Source organism: Diplotaxodon limnothrissa, linkage group LG20 (genome assembly GCF_057381915.1).
Source record: "Diplotaxodon limnothrissa isolate DT_005_m linkage group LG20, D_limnothrissa_male_GT1.1, whole genome shotgun sequence".
In the NCBI taxonomy this organism is placed as follows: Eukaryota; Metazoa; Chordata; class Actinopteri; order Cichliformes; family Cichlidae; genus Diplotaxodon; species Diplotaxodon limnothrissa.
In genome coordinates, this window is record NC_140615.1 from 10,729,741 (window position 1) to 10,751,236 (window position 21,496).

At 42.2% G+C, this 21,496-nt stretch overlaps 1 protein-coding gene across 3 annotated transcripts in view; it reads left to right on the top strand.

Annotated features, from left to right (window-relative positions):
* nphp4 (nephronophthisis 4) overlaps positions 1-21,496 on the top strand; it is a 184,499-nt gene that overhangs the window by 66,688 nt on the left and 96,315 nt on the right. For all 3 annotated transcript variants that reach the window (XM_085343906.1, XM_085343907.1, XM_085343908.1), the window contains one exon: positions 1,578-1,710. In XM_085343906.1, the coding sequence (XP_085200032.1) occupies positions 1,578-1,710 (133 nt within the window). The remainder of the gene's footprint in view (positions 1-1,577; positions 1,711-21,496) is intronic.

The following is a 21,496-nucleotide window of genomic DNA, read 5'->3' on the forward strand; positions in this document are numbered from 1 at the left end:
AATCCAAATCAGCTCACTGGACAATTCTGTAGATTTCTGTAAATTAACGAAAACTTTTTGAACTACCAGAACTTTTTCTCCAGTTTTAGTTTTACTGGCCTGTATGTGGCCCACGATGTAAAATGAATCCTTGATCTACAATGCCCAGTCCTTAGAACCGCTATTCACAATTGGTGAAATTGAATAAAAACAAAAAAATAAATTAATAATAAAGATATTGTGTTTTTTTTAAACAAATGAATGTAATTAATTAATTAATTAAAAAATATGAATAATTTTTGAGGTAGTTTACAATAGGTACACCAACTATAACAAGACCCCTCAGCAACTTGTTAGCTAAGTACTGTAATTTCATTTGTGTGTAACAAAGATATTGTCTCTGGAGTGAGGAATAGTTTGAGATTTGACTGTTCTGGCAGCTGTGGCAAAAATACTAACAACTGAATCTCAGTCATACAACAAAATAAAAATAATGAAACTGAGTATGGTGACGTATTACTTATTTTGATTTTGTAAAGTTTATGTCGTATGTGGAGTTTTATTTTTATGCTCTAGCTTTGTCCCTTCTGTAAAGGGAGTGAAGAAATATGTTTGTGTCAACAATACTTTCTGGAAATAACCCATTCTGTCGGTGGACAGTGATGGCAGAAGCTACTGCTTACACTTTCACAACGGTTTTCCACACCTCTCTGTCAGCGTGTGCACTTTCATTGAAGATGAGCTTGTCGGGATGATTAGGAGAAATATTTTTCTACGGTTTGTCAAATGTGAGAAGGAAATTAAAGCAAATATGCCAAAATATGCTGTAAAGCTCAGCCAATAACACGCATACACACACACATAAAAGAAGTGAATGATGTTCCCCTTCTCACTGGGCATTTCAATAAAAAATGTGTTTGCTACTTCACATTCAAGAGTAGCTGATGTTGATGATGATGTGGATGATTATACTGTATGAGTGGGTTATTAGTATGAAAAGTAATAACATACTAACCAGCGATCTGTCCTTAATTATGGTTTAAATATGAATAATAATAATCAGCATCCAAAAATTAAAATCTTTTGCACTTTCCTGAACAAAGTTCTTGTAAATGCAGTGATTTAAGACTACAGCACCAATGTAGGGAATAATTACTTTGTTTGAATTGTTTTGGTGCTGCCAGGAAAAGCTGGCAGTCTGTCTTGGTTATGTTATGCCTGATAGTTTCAGACAGCAGAGAGAGAGGGAAAAAAAGGACTCTAGAGAGTCCATGAAGCGAAAAAGGAAAAGGCTCTCGGCCCCACCTCGTGACACGCTAGCACTCCACAGTATGCTCCCGCCTATGGTGTATGCAAACTGTGAATGACGAATACCAAGAGTGCTGTTCCATTTCTCACACAAGAGGCCGGTGCTTGCCAAGGAACATTTAGCAAATCCTCACAGACATTGATTTTGAATCATTTTAATAGAAAATGCGGCTTTATTAACAGAAATAATGGGACCTGTGCATTTCAGTGACATTTAGTCACTGCTTTGCTAACAGCTTTGCGTCGTTTGCACTTTACTGCATGTGTGTGTCTCTTTGTTTCTTCTTCAGCTCAACATCTTCCCTGCCTCAGATCCTGGGCCTTCGCAGCAGCCTAGAGCTTAGACTGACCAATCATCAGGCTCTGGCAATCATCTTTCAGCTAGAGTATGTCTTCTCTACTCCAATAGGCCGAGAGACTATGGTAAGAGAAAAGCAAAAGCACATGGATTTTGTTAATCAACATTCTAGCCAAAAATTAACTCAGGACCAATCAGAAACACTCAAACAAGTCCTCACAACATTGTCTCAGCTCCACTCTGTCTTTGTTGTTTCACCATCGCTTTTGTGTTCTTTGAGTGTCACACCTTTTCCCCATCGTCTCCCAGAGGAAATCACTGAAAGCAATATGGCCTGTGTGAAAGAAGTATGGATGGTCAGATTATAGTGTGAGCTGATGTAAGTTTCCAAAGACATGCAGGCTTGTAGGTTGTATCATAAAGATTTGACCAGATTCAACTATACATCAAATTGTGGTGTTTCATTAGAACAACCTCCCATCTTTTTTTCAAATTTTATTAGCTTCTATTTAAGTTTCATAAATCAATTTAATAAAAAAGATAACAACATGCTGAACATGTTTCTTTAAACATGCATTAATGTGTAGTTTTCTGTTTTATTTTTCAGCTTAGACAAGTGTGCACTCTTTTCCTGCTAAAGTGCACACAAAGCTGAGGTTGAAACGTAGAGCTGTCAGATCTTGAAAAGAATGCCATTGCTCTTGGCTGGTTTGGTGGTATAAGTCATTTTATTAACTAACTAAATTAACTAAAATAAGTTATCAATTGTATCACTGAAATTCAGTCCACCTAAGGAAAATTTTGCTGAGTTGTTCAAAGGCTCTTTGAGAAATCCAGCAAGTTCCAGATTATTGTATTTTTTACCATTACAGTGTGGTGTACTTTTTATTAGGATTCTGTACTTTTATAAGTACTTTGTTTCTTTTCATTAATATGTTTTTATAGTCACTATGGTGTGCCAAATTGAGACAAATAAATTAATAAATAAATAAATATTGGTCGAGCTACTCTCTCTGTTAAGTCAATTAATGTCTCAGAAAATCTAAACTCCTCACATCCGTGGTAGCCCAAAATATCCAGCAGCATAAATACCTCATCAGACGTCTGCCTGGATATTTTTCCTTCCAGTCGATTCTCCAAAATAATGACACTGTGCATAAAAACAGAATTCAGTGATTTGCAAATATACGTTTAGTATAACATTCCTCAATGCAAAACTGTTAAACAGAAAAGTGTAGTTAAAAATGGGAATTTCATTGTCTTATTATTTTATGTTTTGCTTTGAACTTCTGCACAATCTGCTTTTTCAACTTTTTAACTCAACAAAAATTATTATGTTTTCTTTTACATAAATATGTCAAAGGTTTTTGAAGGGGCTCATTAAATGTTGTTGCCTAAAATAACGTCACATTAACAAAGCAAAGTCTTGACTAGTGTTGTAGCTACATTTTAGGTAGTTCTACAAAAAATGAAGCTCAAAATGCAGGTCTGCTTAGAGAATTCCTTTTAATTCTCTCTGTTTCAAATATATTATCTTAGATATTACTTATCACAACTAAAGCCTGGCCAATTAATTATCAACCAATTAACTATCTGCCTGAAATTTTACCAGATGGTCAAAGTTAGTTAGTAAATGTTATATGCATTAGGAAGCCCAATCCAAATATACACTGACGCATCTTAATATATAAACTGTGTGTTGATGTTTTTGTTTGTTAATTTTGACTGCTTAAAAATAAAAGTAATAACAGCAATGTCATTAATGTTGTTAGTTAATTGAATATAATATCTAAAGTCCTGTCAGTGTTACATCTGTTTATATTGGCAGCAGGCACCTCTTGCAAAGCTACAGAGTCGACATGTCCCCAAGGGAAGTAAATTCCAAATTCAAACCACTTAACAACCTCAAATGGCTTAAAAAAAAAAAATCACAAAAGGACTGTGGTAATTATGTGCGTGGGAGAGCCTTCAACACTTAATGCATGCCAAGGCTGGGCTCTTACTGTGTTACTGCATGTTGTCCCTTACTGTCATGGTCGGCTGTGTGGCAGGCAGGCAGGAGTGGTGGACCCAAAATGCAGGATTCTCAGGACACGAGGTTTAGACAGAAAATGCAGCTTTATTGCTGGAGCAGAACATCAAGATAAAATAAAACTCACAAAAGCAAACAAAACTCTAAACAGAGATGCAGGAGGACTGGAAATCCTAAACACGCAGCAAGTGAGGGTGAACAGACGTTAACGATGCGACACCGAGTAGGGGAAGACACAGACACTAAATACAAGAGGTGAACGGAGCAAAGAGGAAACAGCTGGGAGACACGGCTGACGTTGATTACACTGACGAGACAGGGAGAGCACAAAGCTGAACGCACTGACAAAGGACACAGACCTACAAAATAAGACAGGAAGCACACGCCAGACAGAGACAGACTCGTAAACAGGCATAATGACGTCATGGACAAACAGAGGGACATACGGGCAGAGAAGACCAAGCACAGGCAACCTAAACCAAACATAAGGGCAAGATAACAAAACCTAAACCAGACATAATCATCATCGTCATCAACATCATCATCAGATAACTAAAGAATCAGAATATAATTGTAATCAAAACAGTATCACCAGAGAATAACCAATCCATAATGCAAAAATAAACCAAAACATAAGAAACTCAAAATGCTGGGTCGACCCGACCCAGGACCGTGACAGTACCCCCCCCCCCCCCACAAGGGCGGGCTCCAGACCGCCCAACAGAAGCACAAAAAACAGCCAAAAACAGAAAACAACCCAACCAGGGTGGGCGGCGGGGGACCAGGAAGGAGGGACAGAGCCCAGAAAGACCCAGAAGGTCAAGTTCAGGGGGCCGACCCGGAGGCCGACAGCGCAGGAGGCCAAAACAGTTCAGTTCCGGGGGCCGACCGTGTGGACGGCAACTGCGACGACGGGCAAACAGTTCCGGGGGCCGGCCACGCGGAAGGCAGTGGCGGCGACAGAGCAGATCCGGGGGCCGGCCACGCGGAAGGCAGTGGCGGCGTTCAGGAGGGTGTTCAGGAGGGCGTCCACGGTGGCGGAGATGCCCAACAAGCGGCCTGGCAGATGACCGACGATGTGGAGGCGGTAGTAGGGGACCTGAAGGCTGCGTGGCCCCTGCAGCCCCAGGCGAAGCGGAGGCTGGACCAGACGGGGACGACGAGGATGCAGAGGCTGGACCAGACGGGGATGCAGAGGCCGGACCAGACGGGGATGCAGAGGCCGGACCAGACGGGGATGCAGAGGCCGGACCAGACGAGGCTGAAGACACGGAGGCCGGACCAGGCGAGGCTGAAGACACGGAGGCCGGACCAGGCGAGGCTGAAGACACGGAGGCCGGACCAGGCGAGGATGAAGCAGTGGCTGGACCAGGTGAAGCGGATGAAGCCGAAGCATGCGCTGGACCAGGCGACGCTGAGGATGCTGAATCCGGACCAGGCGACGGCGTGGAGGATGCAGCAGAGGCCGGGCCAGGCAACGGCGTGGAGGATGCAGACGGAGGCGCTGCAGCAGGTGGCGGCATGGATGAAACTGCTGCTGCAAGCGTGGATGAGGCTGCTGGTGGAGCAGCTGGTGGCTGGACGGGCTCCTCGGGCCCCCCAGCTGACGAGGAAGGAGGCTGGACGGGCTCCTCGGGCCCCCCAGCAAAAACAGTCTCAGAACCAGTGGGCACTGGAGCCCCTGGCACACACAGAACAGAACCAGCAGGTGCGGAGACCTCTGGCAGGAACGCAACAGAACCAGCAGGCACACGGGCCTCTGGCAGGAACGCAACAGAACCAGCAGGCACACGGGCCTCTGGCAGGGACAGAACAGGACCAGCAGGCACACGGGCCTCTGGCAGCGTTGATGCTGACTGGGGCTGAGCAACACATAGGTTAGGCTCAGGAGGCAACAGTTGGGTGCAGTCATCGGCTGACTCCTTAGCCCCCAGGGGTCCAGAGTCAACTGCGGGTTGAAACTCGGACTCTGGGGAGGCCCTGGAGGTAGTAAATGTCTCTAATCGGGCCAGCTTTCGAGGAACGAAAACAGTCCTGTTGAGCATGTTTTCCTGCTTAATACGAGTGAGAAAAGATGGCTGCTCAGCAGGAGACTGGGTTGAGAAAGACTGAAGTGACCGTTGTGGGGAGAATGAAACTAGTGAAGGAGCAGATGATTGAGCTGCGGGTAACGGAGTGGCTAACTGGGCAGCTGACTGAGCTGAGGGCAGCTGAACAGCTAGCTGGGCTGCTGAACGGGCTAACGGTTGAGGAGGTGTTTGTAGTGAGCGTGATGCAGGGGGTGGTATAGGCTCCCCTGAGCCTCTAGGGCTCGGTTTAACTAGCTGAAGAAGTTCAGAAGAAACAGTTCTGCTTAGGCTTCTCTGCTCTAAGAGAACAGGGCAGAAACAGCCCGTTAAGTCCCCCTCCCCATTCTTGGGTTGCGAACCCACAGCGCCATTCATAGATTCAGCAGTACATGTCAAAACTGAATTCAAACTGTCCGGGGTTAACTCTGTATCGACAGAAAAGTTCTTAGCAGGCTCCAACAGAGGGTGCACAATCAGAGTTTTGCCCATGCATTCTGATTCTTCAGCGGAAAAAGCATCAACATAATGAGTCAGGGAGTCTTTTCTTTCTACTGGGCCGGGGTGAACGTCCATGGAACAAACCGCCTTCACCTCACTACTCTTAGCCGTGAGAAGAAAACAGTTCCCATTACTATTTGCAGGTGAAGCAATAGGGGTACAGTCAACATCACTCACCATTGCCTGCTGTTCTGACGAGTGATTGGGCTCCGGTTGTAGTGAGGAATGACGGCGGTGGCGCCGCTTCCTCCTGGCGGCAGGGGCTGAGGCGACAGGAGAAACTGGTGACGATGGAGAAAAGACGTCCTCGTCCTCATCCTGCGACCACATCGCCGCCAAGCAGGAGGCAGGTGAATTAAGCCCTGAGCGGCAAGAAGTGGAGCTCTGTGGCCGCGGTGCGGAAACGCCTTTCCCCTGTTGCAATTGCTGCTGTACGGCGGCCGACTCCGCGGAGAGCTCCTTGTGTTGCGGCTGCTGCCGATGCGACGGCTTCGGCGAAGAATACTGGGCGCGGACAAAAGCTGCAAGCTCCCGAGCCTGTAGCACCTCCTGGGCTTCATGCAGCTGGTCTATGAAGCCCCTAAATCCCTTTAGTGTGCGCAAATGAGGATTCCCCTCCAGGATCGCTTCTATAGCGTTAATCCCAACTGCCATAGTCTTAGCGTCCTTAGTGTGGGAGACCCGCTCGATCAGGCGGTGGATGCGGGAGAGGTCATGTTCCCGGGATGAATCCGCTGGGTCCAGGAAATGGTCGCATCGTTCTGTCATGGTCGGCTGTGTGGCAGGCAGGCAGGAGTGATGGACCCAAAATGCAGGATTCTCAGGACACGAGGTTTAGACAGAAAATGCAGCTTTATTGCTGGAGCAGAACATCAAGATAAAATAAAACTCACAAAAGCAAACAAAACTCTAAACAGAGATGCAGGAGGACTGGAAATCCTAAACACGCAGCAAGTGAGGGTGAACAGACGTTAACGATGCGACACCGAGTAGGGGAAGACACAGACACTAAATACAAGAGGTGAACGGAGCAAAGAGGAAACAGCTGGGAGACACGGCTGACGTTGATTACACTGACGAGACAGGGAGAGCACAAAGCTGAACGCACTGACAAAGGAAACAGACCTACAAAATAAGACAGGAAGCACACGCCAGACAGAGACAGACTCGTAAACAGGCATAATGACGTCATGGACAAACAGAGGGACATACGGGCAGAGAAGACCAAGCACAGGCAACCTAAACCAAACATAAGGGCAAGATAACAAAACCTAAACCAGACATAATCATCATCGTCATCAACATCATCATCAGATAACTAAAGAATCAGAATATAATTGTAATCAAAACAGTATCACCAGAGAATAACCAATCCATAATGCAAAAATAAACCAAAACATAAGAAACTCAAAATGCTGGGTCGACCCGACCCAGGACCGTGACACTTACACAAGCATGGGTCACCAGATCACCAATTAAAAACAGCGGGAAAAACAACTAGCCATGGCTGGCACGTACCACATTTGCGTTTATGTATTAATTCACCCAATCTTACCTTTGCATCCACTTGACAGTGTATTGTAAATTGACAGATTCTCCCTTTTCTTTCTTTCTTTTCTTTTTTTTTTTTTACCGTGGACAAGAGTGATAATTTCCTGTTGAGACATAATGGTTTTTGGGTTGTGGAAAGGCAACTGTTTATATGGAATAGTTTTCTAGCACATGAAAGCATTATTATAACACTAGTATCTCATAGGTGACTTTTAGAATTTAAAAAAAGAGATTGTGACAAAATGATACAGAGAGCCGTCCTAGTGACTCTGAGCAGTTTAACAGCATGAAATTCTAACGATTACCATTCTCTTTAAACAAACTGTTGGGCTAATTGAAACGTTGACATAGTGAAGGTGCTAGATATAAGCCAGTGGATGAGCAGAGTCATTCTTGTTTATACTTAGAAGGGTGCTTATGTCTGTATTAAACTTTATTATAGCCTATCAACAGTGTGGAATATCTCACTTAAATTCACAACTGGCTGTTAGCAGTTGATTAAATGTCACCAAAGTGCAACTGACCTATAGCTAGAGTGGCTAAAAGTTACACAATTGCATGTGTATTTAGGTGAGAAAGTAGAAATAGGGGATGAATAGAAAGAATTTTCAGCACGCTCTACCCATTGTTGCATCTCTTTTTAAGTTTAGTCTTTGTGTAGAGCAGATATGGCCACAGCTGTAGGCTTGTTGACTTTAAAAAGTCAAGACTTTTCATTTTGTTTCATAAAAAAAACAGTCAAAAGTGAAATGATATCATATTTACATAATTACACCCTTTACTTATTACTAGATTAAACACGTCTGGCAGGATTGAGTTTCACAGCTCATGACGTTACATGTGTCGCACACCTTTCTTTTCTTAGGTTTCTTCCTTTCATCATAACAGATTTGAAAGGAAGCATTGGTGCAAATTGTGATATAGCCCTAAAATGATATCATGATACTTCAATTAAATGTATAGTAGTGATATTTATGATTATATAGAAAAACAAACACTGAAAAATGTTTTATTGATACTTGCAGGTGGCTTTAAGTAAATGAGGTAAATTTCTTTTTCCATCCTTATTTTGAAATGAGCTACTGTCATTTGATGACACACTACCTAATTTGAGGTGTGAATCTATTGAAACAAGGTGCCGGCAGCTGTATTATGCATGTAACATGCTTTGGCACTTGAGTTTAACAATAACTAAAGTTAAAGTCACCTAGAGTAACCTTTCCACCATGTAACCGCCTCTCATATGGAGTGCAGCTAGCAATGCTCAGTTGAGTCATTTGTTTACATTTGGTTTGCACATCACCAGCTGCTAGCATCTCCTCCTTCGTAGCCCGGTTGTACTTGGATCAGTTTGACACAACAGGTAATGTTTACTCTGTGTACAAGTTTGTGATGCACGGTTGAGTAACAGATGTGAACATGAAGGTGGTCATAATTGGACTCTGGTAGGAAGCAATGAAGGCAAATAAACGTGAAATTAAAATCATTTTTTGTTTTTTGGAGTTGGAGTAACTGAACTTTTTCCCACTGTCAGGGTTACATTAATGTTATAAATTTATTGAAGTGGTTCATGGTCCCAGTAATATGATGTGTGTGTTTTTGATGACCCCATTCCTAATGTGCCACAATTTGCTTTGAGCACATTTGTGCTCACTAAAGTATGCACTGTATAAATTTGTAAATATGTGTCATGAGGTTTGCCATTAAATCTACCAGCCTTTGTTCAAAACATCAGATTTACACAATATTTCTTACTCTGATAGACATATTGCCATTAAATATTTCAAACTTTCAAGCTCCTAGTGGAATTATATTAAAAAAAAAACTTCATCCAAGTTTAGAAATTCTAATAAACTTGATAGAACCATCAAATTGTCATCTACATCCCCCCAGAATAGCAAGGGAGGGTGACAAAAACTACCTTCTGCCACACTCTACTTCACCACCTTCACCTTCTTTGGCATAAATGTTTGAATGTTTGATGAGGTGAGAGATATTTAGTGGGTGGAGGGTAATTTTTGTCTCTGTGTGTGGGAGAGGAGTGCATGTCTGTGTATCTGCGTCCTGATGTGTGCATATGTTATTTGTGAATGTTAATGCACAGGCTGCTCCTTCTTGGGTGTTGACTGATAAGGATTTGATGCGTGCTGCCTCCTGAAGAAATCTCACCCAGCCGCCCACTGCATCTTTCTCAGTCCTGCCATACTATCAGCTGACTGCTACGCCCTCACACTCTATATCTCTGGCTACCAAGAACAGTGTGATGGGACACTATACAGGTCCCTTGACTGTGTCGCAACTGTCAACTATGTGATGCTTTCAAGGTGTTATAGCTGTATTGAGCCAGGGTGTATCTTCAATGCAGACAGTTTTTCACTGCCAACAAGACTTCACACAATTAAATTCAATTCAATTCAATTCAATTCAATTTTATTTATATAGTGCCAAATCACAACAAAAGTCACTTCAAGGCGCTTCATAGATACAGAGAAAAACCCAACAACCATACGACCCCCTATGAGCAAGCACTTTGGCGACAATGGGAAGGTAAAACTCCCTTTTAACAGGAAGAAACCTCCGGCAGAACCAGGCTCAGGGAGGAGCGGGGCCATATGCTGCGACCGGTTGGGGTGAAAGAAGGAAAACAGGATAAAGACATGCTGTGGAAGAGAGACAGAGGTTAATAACAGATATGATTCAATGCAGAGAGGTCTGTTAACACATAGTGAGTGAGAAAGGTGACTGGAAAGGAAAAACTCCATGCATCATGGGAATCCTCGGCAGCCTACGTCTATTGCAGCATAACTAAGGGAGGATTCAGGGTCACCTGGTCCAGCCCTAACTATATGCTTTAGCAAAAAGGAAAGTTTTAAGCCTAAACTTGAAAGTAGAGATAGTGTCTGTCTCCCAAATCCAAACTGGAAGCTGGTTCCACAGAAGAGGGGCCTGAAAACTGAAGGCTCTCCCTCCCATTCTACTTTTAAATACTCTAGGAACAACAAGTAGGCCTGCAGAGCGAGAGCGAAGTGCTCTAATAGGGTGATATGATACTACAAGGTCATTAAGATAAGATGGGGCCTGATTATTTAAGACCTTACTTGACACCACTTGAGAACAACAAATGTGAGGGTTCATGTGTGATTGCCGCCACAACCTCTTGTAAGATTTTTCAAGCGCTAGTATAACTCTGGTGGTGTTTGAAAATCAGTGGCTTCTGTTAGTGTGTGTGTACTCACACATAAGGACACACTGCAGGCCGTGTTGAGAGATGCCAGGCTTTTGGCTAATGGTATTTAGGGAATCACCTTGTTGGTCAAAGAATGCTATTTGTAAAACTGTGTTATCATTGAGATTTTTTCATACTTTTTCTAACAAAGCCCTTAAGTTCAAAATTGTTCTTTGCTGAGGTGTCTGTTACGTGTAGACAAAAGACTGGATCCTCCCTTGAATTAGGTGCCTTTTCTATGCTTGAGTGATTCATGGGTCAGTGGTAAGTGGCTTAATAAGCAAACACAAAAAAGAAATAACCTCTCAAAATGGTCAGGTACAAGCCCTGGATTGAAAATGGGTGTTAAAGCAGCTAAAAAAATGACAAGAAAGTTTGTTTCAAAATAGAAAGACAGGTTTTTTCACCGCACTGTAGATAAACTGAGATGCTAAATTTAAGTATACATATTAGTTATACTTATACAATATATTAGATGGTATATTATATGCATTAGAATAAAATGAAAGTCCATCTGTTTAATAGAATTACAGGATAACTGAGTACTGTAGGAAAGATGTAGAAACTGACATAAACTTGTTAATACACTGAAGTATTTTGCAGTGTTTTTGCAGAATAACGTTCATCGATTCAGCAATAACAATAATACAGTAGCTTTGTTGTAAAGTTTGGGGGCAGTGGGTGTTACATTCCTGAAGCGCTCTGTTTGTTGCATGTGTGGATTTGTCTTTTGAGTGATGTATGGACATCCTGCTACTTCCTTTGAATCCGATCTTTTAATGCCTATGCTGACACTAGATGGTGCTGTGTAGTGCAGCTTGAAAAGAGTTTCATCCGCTACAGAGCTGTGCTTGCATGGCAGCAACATGCCAGTCTGCCTTACTGTTTTTTCCCTTTGATTAAATAAAATTATATCTTTTGATGTATTCTGAGGGGGATGAGGTGGGTGAAAACTGTAAAACAATTTTGTTGAAATCCCTTCTCTTGCAAGACATTACCGCTGCAATACAGAGGCAATCACCTGGTGCTCTGAGACTGCCTACATGTCTCATCCTTGCTGTGTTGAAAGCCAGTCTGCTTCTCACAGTAAGACAAAGAACAAGGATGGCCTCCTTTTTAAAAAAAATTGCATTGCCCTTATCGCCTTTGGTTATGAAGAAAGAACATCATGCAGTGTCGTCACTTATCCTCTTTGGTATTTTTGATTTTGGCTATGATCGGGATCCTTTTTTCTCTCTCTCTCTATTTTTTGCCTGCTCTCCCACTGCCATGCACTCTCTCTCTCTCTCTTTCTCTCTCTGAGAGCCTTTGAGCACCCTTTTTTATGCTCCTTAGCAGTCAGAGGGATGGAGATAACGATTTAAATGAAGGAGGCTGGGGAAAGGAGAGGAACTGGGAATTTGTCTGATAGGCTGTTCTCAGAGGATATCTGGGGTCAATGAACTTCAAATAATCAACTTTTCTTTGCCACCACACACACACACCGTGCCCACAGTCCTTTTACTTGCTTTCTCTGTGTTTTGCTATTTCATTCTCTCTTATCCTTTTGACACCATTGTACTATGCTGCCCGACACACCGCAAAGTGCCTGTACTTTGATTGGGTGAACACAGGGGAACTGTGTCCTTCTATGTCCATTTTAACACACTTCTCCATATTGTTTCGCTTAATGTCGAAGAAACTCGGGGGGGAGAAAAAGACAGCAGTGCTTAAGAGTTGCAGTTAGTTGCTCTGCTCACTGCCTTGCTCAGTAATTATGATGCTACAAAATATTAAGATGAAGGTAACCTTATTTTCCTCCATCTCTTACTATGTTTTTACTTTAATTGCTTATGTATGCATGTCATTGATTTCTTGGACGAAATGTGGCATTTTTAGCATAAACTAATACCTACTCCAATGATGTGAAAGATAATGAGAGATTTAAGAGGGTTTCAAGGTAAAAGCTGCCGCTTGACACTTCTTCAACTTTTGTAGAATGTTGAAAAAGTCCTCTCCTACCTTTTGCAGTGTCCGTGCTGATAATTGTTGGCTTAATTTGTTTCAGTTGCTGCCCTCTGATGTTTCTGCTTTCATCACAGTGTGATACAGTGCTTTTGCTGTTTGGTGCTCTTAATATGGGGTTTGATCACAAAATATTTAGAGGATTTACTTTTCTCTGGCACAGACTTTTTTACTTATTAAATGGTTTGAACTAAATCCATCGATTTATGTCAGTGCCCACGACCTTATTGTGCAGCATTTCAGACTTACTTATATGTGTAAACCAAGCAGTTAGTGAACAAAGTAAAGGTCAAGACTATTCACAGCCAGTGCCAGGAACTATCCTGGAACATCATCAGAGGTTATACTTTTATCCCACTTACATGACATATAAACCCAATACCGTATTGGTGTCAAGAACTTTTGTTTTTATGGTAAAATGAGAAGGCCTTACACTTACAATAGAAGGTGAGTAAGGTAAGTTTATGCCAACACAAAGAAATGCGCGCAGTTTCATGCCAGCCTTGTAAAATTTTTCAACGTTTGTGATTGCTCCTTTCTCAGCTCCTTCACATGCTCTATATAAGAAGTGGGAAAAAAATCTATTCATGATGTACTATTCAACATAGCACATCATGCTTTTAGTTATGCACTTAAAAGTTTAAGTGAATGCCTTCCATAGGCAGCGGTTTGCTCACTGTGCGAATACTCGGGTCACTGACAACTGATGCGAGGCAATGATGCCTCTCCTAATTGTTTTCTGTCAGCACCAATTTAGCCCCGCCGTAACTTCATCTGAGACATCTCTGCCCCTGCTCCTGCTTGCTGATTGCTGCCTCTCCTCAGCTACCGTTAGCGCAGCAGTACTCATCTATTGAGCCATGTAATACAGTTACGTAAAGCTTAATGCAAGACGATGGGGCTTATTGTTGTCCGCCTTCTTCTGCTGACAAGCACTAGCTCATCGCTAATGGGTGTGGGGGTGTAGGTTGGGGGTGGTGTGGGTAGTCCGGAGGAAATCAGTGAAGAAGGCTCTGCTGGCCCTCATGGCTTTGTCCTTTTGCCAGGAAACAATTTGTCGGGGAATTTGACAGCTACAGCCATCCAAAACACTGACACAGGGAATGAGTGACTGCTTGTAGGTCGCAGCCTAAAGAAAGATGGAAAGCAAAATGGATAGATCGACAGAAGGGAAGGGAGGGACATTTTAAGAGAGCTACTTGGTTTCATCCTCTCACTAACCACTGCTTCTGAGAGAGTGTCAAAAGTGAATCACATCCTCGGAACAGTAATTGGTGACTCTCCCAAGCTGTTTCGCAGCAGCAAACTTGTGTTGCTGAAAGAGGGTTTTGACAGTTGTGCTATGTGTCATGTACTGAAATGGGATCTCAGCTCGAGTAACTGGGCCTGCTTGCAACCAGTGATAAAAGTGTCACCTGCATCACATTTTCAGGTTGTGCCACCTTTGACCCTGACTGCATTCAGTGAGTGGCACAGTTGATTACTGAGCGTGGGAGGAAGTGTGACCATTAATGCATGACCTTTAAATGTACTCTGTTTTGCCCTTTCCTGAGCTCTCACGCAGATGTATGCAGACGCAGGTCTGAATTTGGCAGCGTGCCTATGTCTTACATGCTATTTAAAGCAACATTCCAATTTAAAGAAAACATGGTCATATGAAAGAAACAGAGTTGGGGTCGGGCGGCGTTTGTGAATGTTGCATTGTTTGCTGGCTGTGGTTTAATTTAAAACTACAATCCTAATACATCTGTTAGCTGTCAGAGAAGTGACAGAGAGCAATTTCCAAATAAATGAGACTGATGACTACAGTGGATACAGAGCTCATGGAGAAATTAACAATTTCCTGTATCCTGAACTGTACAGAGAGATCTGCGCAGGGAGTTGTCAGAACATCCTGCTATAGAGACGATTAAAGTCTGCAATAAACTGCATGTACACTAATGCAGTATACTAGTATTATACTGAAATGAAGCAAATCATTTAGAATTGTGCTGAAGATTGTTAATTCAATTCAATTTTGCACATATGGGACAAAATCACAACAGTCATCACAGCGAAAACCCCACCAATCAGCTGACCTCCTCTGAGCAAGCACTTGGTCACAGTGGGAAGGAAAAACTCTGTTTAAACAGGAAGAAAGCTCAGGGAGTGGTGGACATTTGCTGCGAAGACCGGAAAAAAGATAATCTGTTCCTAATGATTAAATGCAGAGTGATGAATAAAACAGAGTAAAAAGAGGTGATTGAAGGATAAACACTCAGTGCATTATGGGAGCCTTTGCTAAACAGTAGAGTTGAAACTTAACAAAGCAAAATTGTGAGTAATATGTGACTCTGCTCATGTCTTGGTAAATTACTGCTGTGGAAATATATGTCACGGTCACTTTGTTTTTTTTCCATTTTTCTTTAACAAAACTGAAAATCCCAGCCCTTCTGGAGGTGTTTTGGCAGCCCATTATTGTTCATCCCAGGAACATTTTGTTCTGTTTTTACTCAAGCATTGCTGTGTTCCCACAATTGACTGCTCACTAAGCTCTCCTTTAGCAACTGTTTCAGACAGTGGTGAGGAAATCATCTCCCCTCTTGCCAGAAGCTATTACATTGTTTTGCCTGAAATGACAACTGTTGCTAGTGGGTTATATTTGCTGTGTTCAGCTTGTAAATGAATCTAATGTTAGTTTCATGGGTTGGTTGACCCTCTCTATTTTTCATCTGCCGTTTTAAAAGGAGAACCCTGTTGAGTGGTGTTATGCACTTGATGTCTGCGGGGAAGTAGATGTGTTGCTTGTGAGCCAGACTTTTCCTTTGAAAATAACATATAAACCCACAAAATGAAGCAGCTCTTTGCTTGTAAGAAGTGTTGATTACTACTGTATGTAGTATACAAGTTGGTTGGTTGGAAAATGGGGGTTAACAAGTTCTTTGCTCTTTCCTCTTCTTGCTTTTTCCACTGATATGTGGAGTATCGCTTTCACCATAACCCCACGCAGACTGATTCAACGTGTTCAGCAATCCGAGGCTTGACAGGCCTGCTGTGTTATCACAGGTGCAGTTCCGCCTTGTCTCTGTGCCTCGACAAGAGCTGAAGTCGCTCTGTTTATTGTGCTAATTAGAACATCAACTTAAGGAAATAGTAAGCTGCTCCTCCGGCAGCATATTAAAAACTCTACTGTTAATATATTGAATGAGCCAATACACACTTGACTGATGGCTTAGTAATTGTGGTTCAGAGTCTTACGCGGGCATGTGTCGCGTTTGGTATTTGACAATCCTTCCATTAGCTGAGCTATAATAAATATCACTCTCTTAATGATCTTTTTATTCTTCTCTCTGTCTCGGTTGTCACTGCCAGGGGATGGAGGATAAACAGTATGTGGAGCAGAAAGCAGTGACAGAGGTTGTGGCTGGGTTTATTAAACGTGATGGTGTAGAACTTCTCCTCTGTGCCACAGAGGATTTTATTTGGGTTTTAATTGGCTCACCGACAGGTATTTCCCTTAAGTAGCTGTTTGTGTGCTTTTGAGTGTGCGTGTGTGTGTTGAGTGGTTTTTGTGGGCCCCTGCAGGGTTTAATGATGTTTGCTGAATGAAAAGTATCTTGCGAAGCTCTTCCCAATCAAATGCTTATCAGAACATCTACTTTACTGTAACACCGCTCTGTGAACTCACGAGCCCCTCCCTTGGTCGCAGTTCTTCCGGTCTGCTGGCATTACATAACGGGAGGGTGTAGACCTCCCTCTTGGTGTGGCCCGCTCCCTCAATGAAACCGGTTATATATTTGTTTGCTACTGATCTGAAATGTCATACAAATGTTAATTAAATGTTAATCAAACATCTTAAGCAAAGTAATGTCATCAGGATTTAAAAGTGATATATTTAGCTCATCGGTGGCCTATTCTGAGGGCATTGCTCCCCGGGCCCCCGCCCCCTTCCTTCCAAATGTGAAGCTGAGGCAAGTAAGGCTGCGTGCCGCAGAGACAATATTTCGCCCGCCTAATTAAAATGAATGTCAGTTCTCCCCCCAGTGAGAAGTGCATCAATCTCCCCCTGCGATTGGCCCAGAGTGAGTCTTACCCTGTCAGTGCCTGCCAGCAGTGCCATCCTTCTCCAGACGGATGCAGGGCCCTGGCAGCCAGAGAGGCATTGGTGATGATGTTTGCTCATCTAATGGTTTTCTTGTGAATGGCCTGCTCAGACTGGGGCTGTTTTATTTATTTATTTTTATTTATTTATTTTGGGGGGGGGATTTTTTTTTTTTTTAAATGTAGATGAGATTCAGTCCAGACTTGATTTTCATTTAAAATAGCAGTTGCATAAAGAAGTCAGTAGCATTTCAGAGACATTTGAAGCCCAAGCAGCTGTAGAAAAGTCTAATTTAGCTTTTCCTCTCCACTGTTGCATACAGCTCATCACAACTAGGGCAGATTAGACAAATCTGAGTCTGCAGTATATCAGTATATCAGTGCACTGGAGACGAAAAATATTACACGATTAATTTTGAGATATCATGTCGACAGGTTTGTTTTGGAAAAGGTATTTGCTTGGCGTAAACTCTCACGCGCACGCGGTGTCATTAACTTTCAGCGAGTGATTATATCAGCTTATCGTATTACGATTATCTTTTGGTGATTTGAATTTTCATGCAAAGAGGTACGAGTGATCTGATGCTTTGATGAGGAATTGATAATCATCTGAAGCACTTCATATTGTCGCTGTCAGTTAAATGTGTCTGTATTATTTTAAATGAGAAAACTACTGATTATGTTTCTACTTGCCAGAATTTAATAAGGCATATGTCATGAGTTGAGTTTGTCTTATGGATGTTTTTGCACCCCCTCACTGTGAAAAAAACAAAACTCAAATGGTCCATCACTTAATGAGGCTGGTCCAAAGCGGCGGACCAGCCAAGTGATGATAACGTCTGTAAAACTGCTAGAGCGAGGATAAAAACCTCCATCCTGAGCATTTGGTCTGTGCCTAAACTATAATTTTCCTAAAAGCCAGCAAAATATCTGCTAATGGGTTTAAGCGTTTCACTATGCTTCTTTTCAAAAAAACATTCCAGAATAAAATTGAGCGAGTCAAACGCTTAACCGTCAGAGCTATGTCTATCGGTGTGTACTGTCGAACATCAAAGCTCGAATAAAAGACATGCATGTCCACGGCAAATTGGCCTGAGCCTGAGTGACTATCATGAACACCTCCTTGAAGTTGTGCCTGTCAACAGCGAGAGCTGAAAAGGAACACAATTCCTTCCCAAGCTTGATTTGGCCTTGGTGAGCTGAGTAGAGCACAGAAGCCTGCTGGGTTCATTTGGACTACTTGTACAGATGGATGAAAATGTGAGTGGTTTAGTGCTCTTAAGTTAATGATCTCTGTGCATGTTCTCTCACTTCCTTCAGGGCTTCTCATTGTAGAGAATAAGTAGCGGGAGCTGTGGGCCGGTGCCTGTCACAGGGTCTTGGCTGAAATAATGACTCGAACAGCCCAACAGACTGCGGTAATGGTAATAACTGTCAGACTTTGTCTCTCATCAATGCTCACATCCCCCTAATTTAGGATTAATTCCTGCCATTCTCTAGAAAGCCCCGAGTCGATGAGTGTCTTGCCATTTTTCTTTGAGCTTTTCCAAAAATATGTTTCTGCATACTGCTTTATCTCGGCGTATCGCAAACTTGGCTCCTTCATATTTGGGCACATTAAGAAAACTTAAACAGGCACAACAGGAGCCAGTCTGACTTGGTGGTTGTTCCTTAAATTAACGGTGGCTTTCCCCAGCCCCTTTTTATATGTTCTTACTTTTTCTGAGTTAATAAGTTGTAGTAAATTGCACTGGTAAGTGTCTGTTCCTCCAGTTCTTCTTGTCTGCTGGGATATGTGTTTTCAGCTCTCTTTGATGTGCAAAACTCGCCTTCTGTCACCTTTATAATAATTTCCTTCTTCCTGTCTTCTCCTCGGTGTCCCCCAAAAGTTTGATGATTACTTTTCTTGCTCCGGGTTACAGACGTGAGATCTTTGTTTCCACTCTGTATTATGTTTGAGAACAGACACACTTATTTGTCTAGAAATGCTGCAGCGTTATGTTTTACACTTCTAAACAAGGTTGATGGATTCTTCCCTTAGAAAACACTTTACCAGTTGGAGCAATTATGTGTGCGGTGACATCGCTGTTATTGGTTTTGTTTTTTTTTCCCTCAGTGCAACTTTATGAAAAAGTTTGCCGCTTCTCTGGTTTTGCCTCAGGCTTTTGTTTCTATTTTTTCCCCCCTCCCCGGTGCACTATTGAAACAAGTGCAGGGTTGCTCTCTGAGTGAAAGTTAATGGCTCTTATTTTAAATGTAGCCTTTAACGCTCAAATCAACGGTGTAATCACACTTTGGGGAAATTGGCTATTGATCATTCTGCCTTGTCCGACATAGTGACCGGCACAACAGCGAACACGTGGAAAAACAACTTTCAATTCAAATGACAAATTCTTTTGATTAATTCAAATGTTTCCTCCCCAAAACGGCGCGAGTGCAAAGAGTCATACTTTATTGCCAGTGAAATATAATGCAATTGATTTGATGTCTCTCTGCTGTCACCAGCAGGCTTTGGGATTGATTAAGTCTCACTGACACACTGTGGTGCTCAGAATAAGTCGATTCGTCTGACCCTCTCGCCAACTTTCTTCTCACCAGAGGCCCTTAACACAAATGCGTCAGCTGACTGCCTCCTACGGTGCTGTGCTCTTACCACGATACCGTTAAAGCCCTTACACCTGCATGTAGATGTGCCATTGATCTCGGCTGTCGTGTAATCACGGAAATGAATATTGTAGCGCTTAAGCTCCTGCCTTTTGAATTCTGATGACTGTTTCTGTAGAAGGATTACATGCATATTGTGAATTTTTCTGCCTGGCTTTGAGTGGAACTATTATCCTGTTTGTTTACTCAAACCTCAAGAGTCCCTTTGAGATCCCCTCAGTCCTATTGTTTGCCACCCCACGTTTTTGGTGCTTTATTATTTTATTTTTTTTGCAGTTCATATGTAGATCACGCTGTCCTGAAGCATTTTAAAACCGCTGTACTGAAACCGTGACAGTGATTCACACTTTGCGTCTAAAAGAGAATTATTTCTTGGTGTGATATCTTTCGTTGCCATTGTTGTAATCGCAGAATTCTGTTTTTGTAAACCTGCCAAAAGAAGAAAAGGCAAAAAACCCCCAAATGCCTCCACTTTGACCTTTAATAACTTCATATTTGTAACTTTTATGGGTGTTTAGCTCACTTCTCATTCCTTTTAGATTCCCATTCAGCTACTTGGTGCAATTCTGAACATGGGCTCAGTTTCCTATGATTGGAAGACTGAAAGTGTGATAAGCATTGAGTTTTGGACAGATAAAAGCTTCTTCTTTTTTTCCAAGGCTGTAGGCGTCCCTATAGAAAAGACCCCCTGATTGGTCTTTTGTCTCTCTCATTCTCTCAGAGCTCGGCCAGCGTTTTTGCTCCCGAATCACTCCTGCAATATATTCACTGAATAATACAAGAAGTGAGCGTTGGGTCATGTGCGAGACACTCATTTTGTTCTTTCCCTCATGTTCTGCACAGAGCACAGAGACGTTACAGACACAAAGTACGAAAAAAAAAAAAAAGAGACACATTAGATAAATTGCCTTGCAATTTTTACTGGCTACTCCCTGTGCCATAAAATGATCTTTCTCTAGTCTACTCATTTGAACAAAATCATCGCTTTGAAAATAGACTTGTTTGATTTAACATTTCATATAAAACATCCTATTAATTCAACCCCCATGAAATAGAAAAACAGGCAATGCCTGAACGGGGAATACAGTGCTATCTGTTTTATGTCTGCCATATAGTTCTGAAGTTAAAAAAATTGTTGTTAATGTCTGTGCTACTAGAGGGTAAAATTATAGTCTGAAACTGGCTCCCTTTCAAGAAGAACGGAGTATTGATCAGCAACTTTGGCCACTTGAGATATGTGAGGCTTTAAAGAGTTTTTTAGATGGAATAACAGACCTTTAATGGCAGGACTGGGTACTCTCCTGCTTAATTCCCTCTAAAGTGTCACACAAGCGACAACCATAGTGTTTACATGAGTGTGAAATTGGCAGGTATCTCAGCCCAAACACAAAAACCAAACACAAAGTCCGAAGGTTGGTTTGTCAGTATAAAAGGAAGTAAACGGCAGTCGAAGAACTTAATAAACACTGCAGGATTAGGTGTTCGTCTATTGTATATTATAAAAGCGAATATTCAAATTTGCTGTCAAGCAGGGAGCTGACATGAATTTAACCTTTACACCTTTACCACACGTAGTCCCTGCTGCAGTGCACTTTCACTTGTAGTATTCAAAATGTCAGCTCCATTAAGCTATCTGAACACTTCACTTTGGGCTTTGTTAACTGGGCAGTGAAATTACTTTGCATAATTCATAGTAAACTGACATTTTGAAGCAGCCCTCAACAGAAAAACAAAGAGTGCACTGGTTATTTTTCACAGGAATAGAACAAAATGATCTAAGTTTAAGC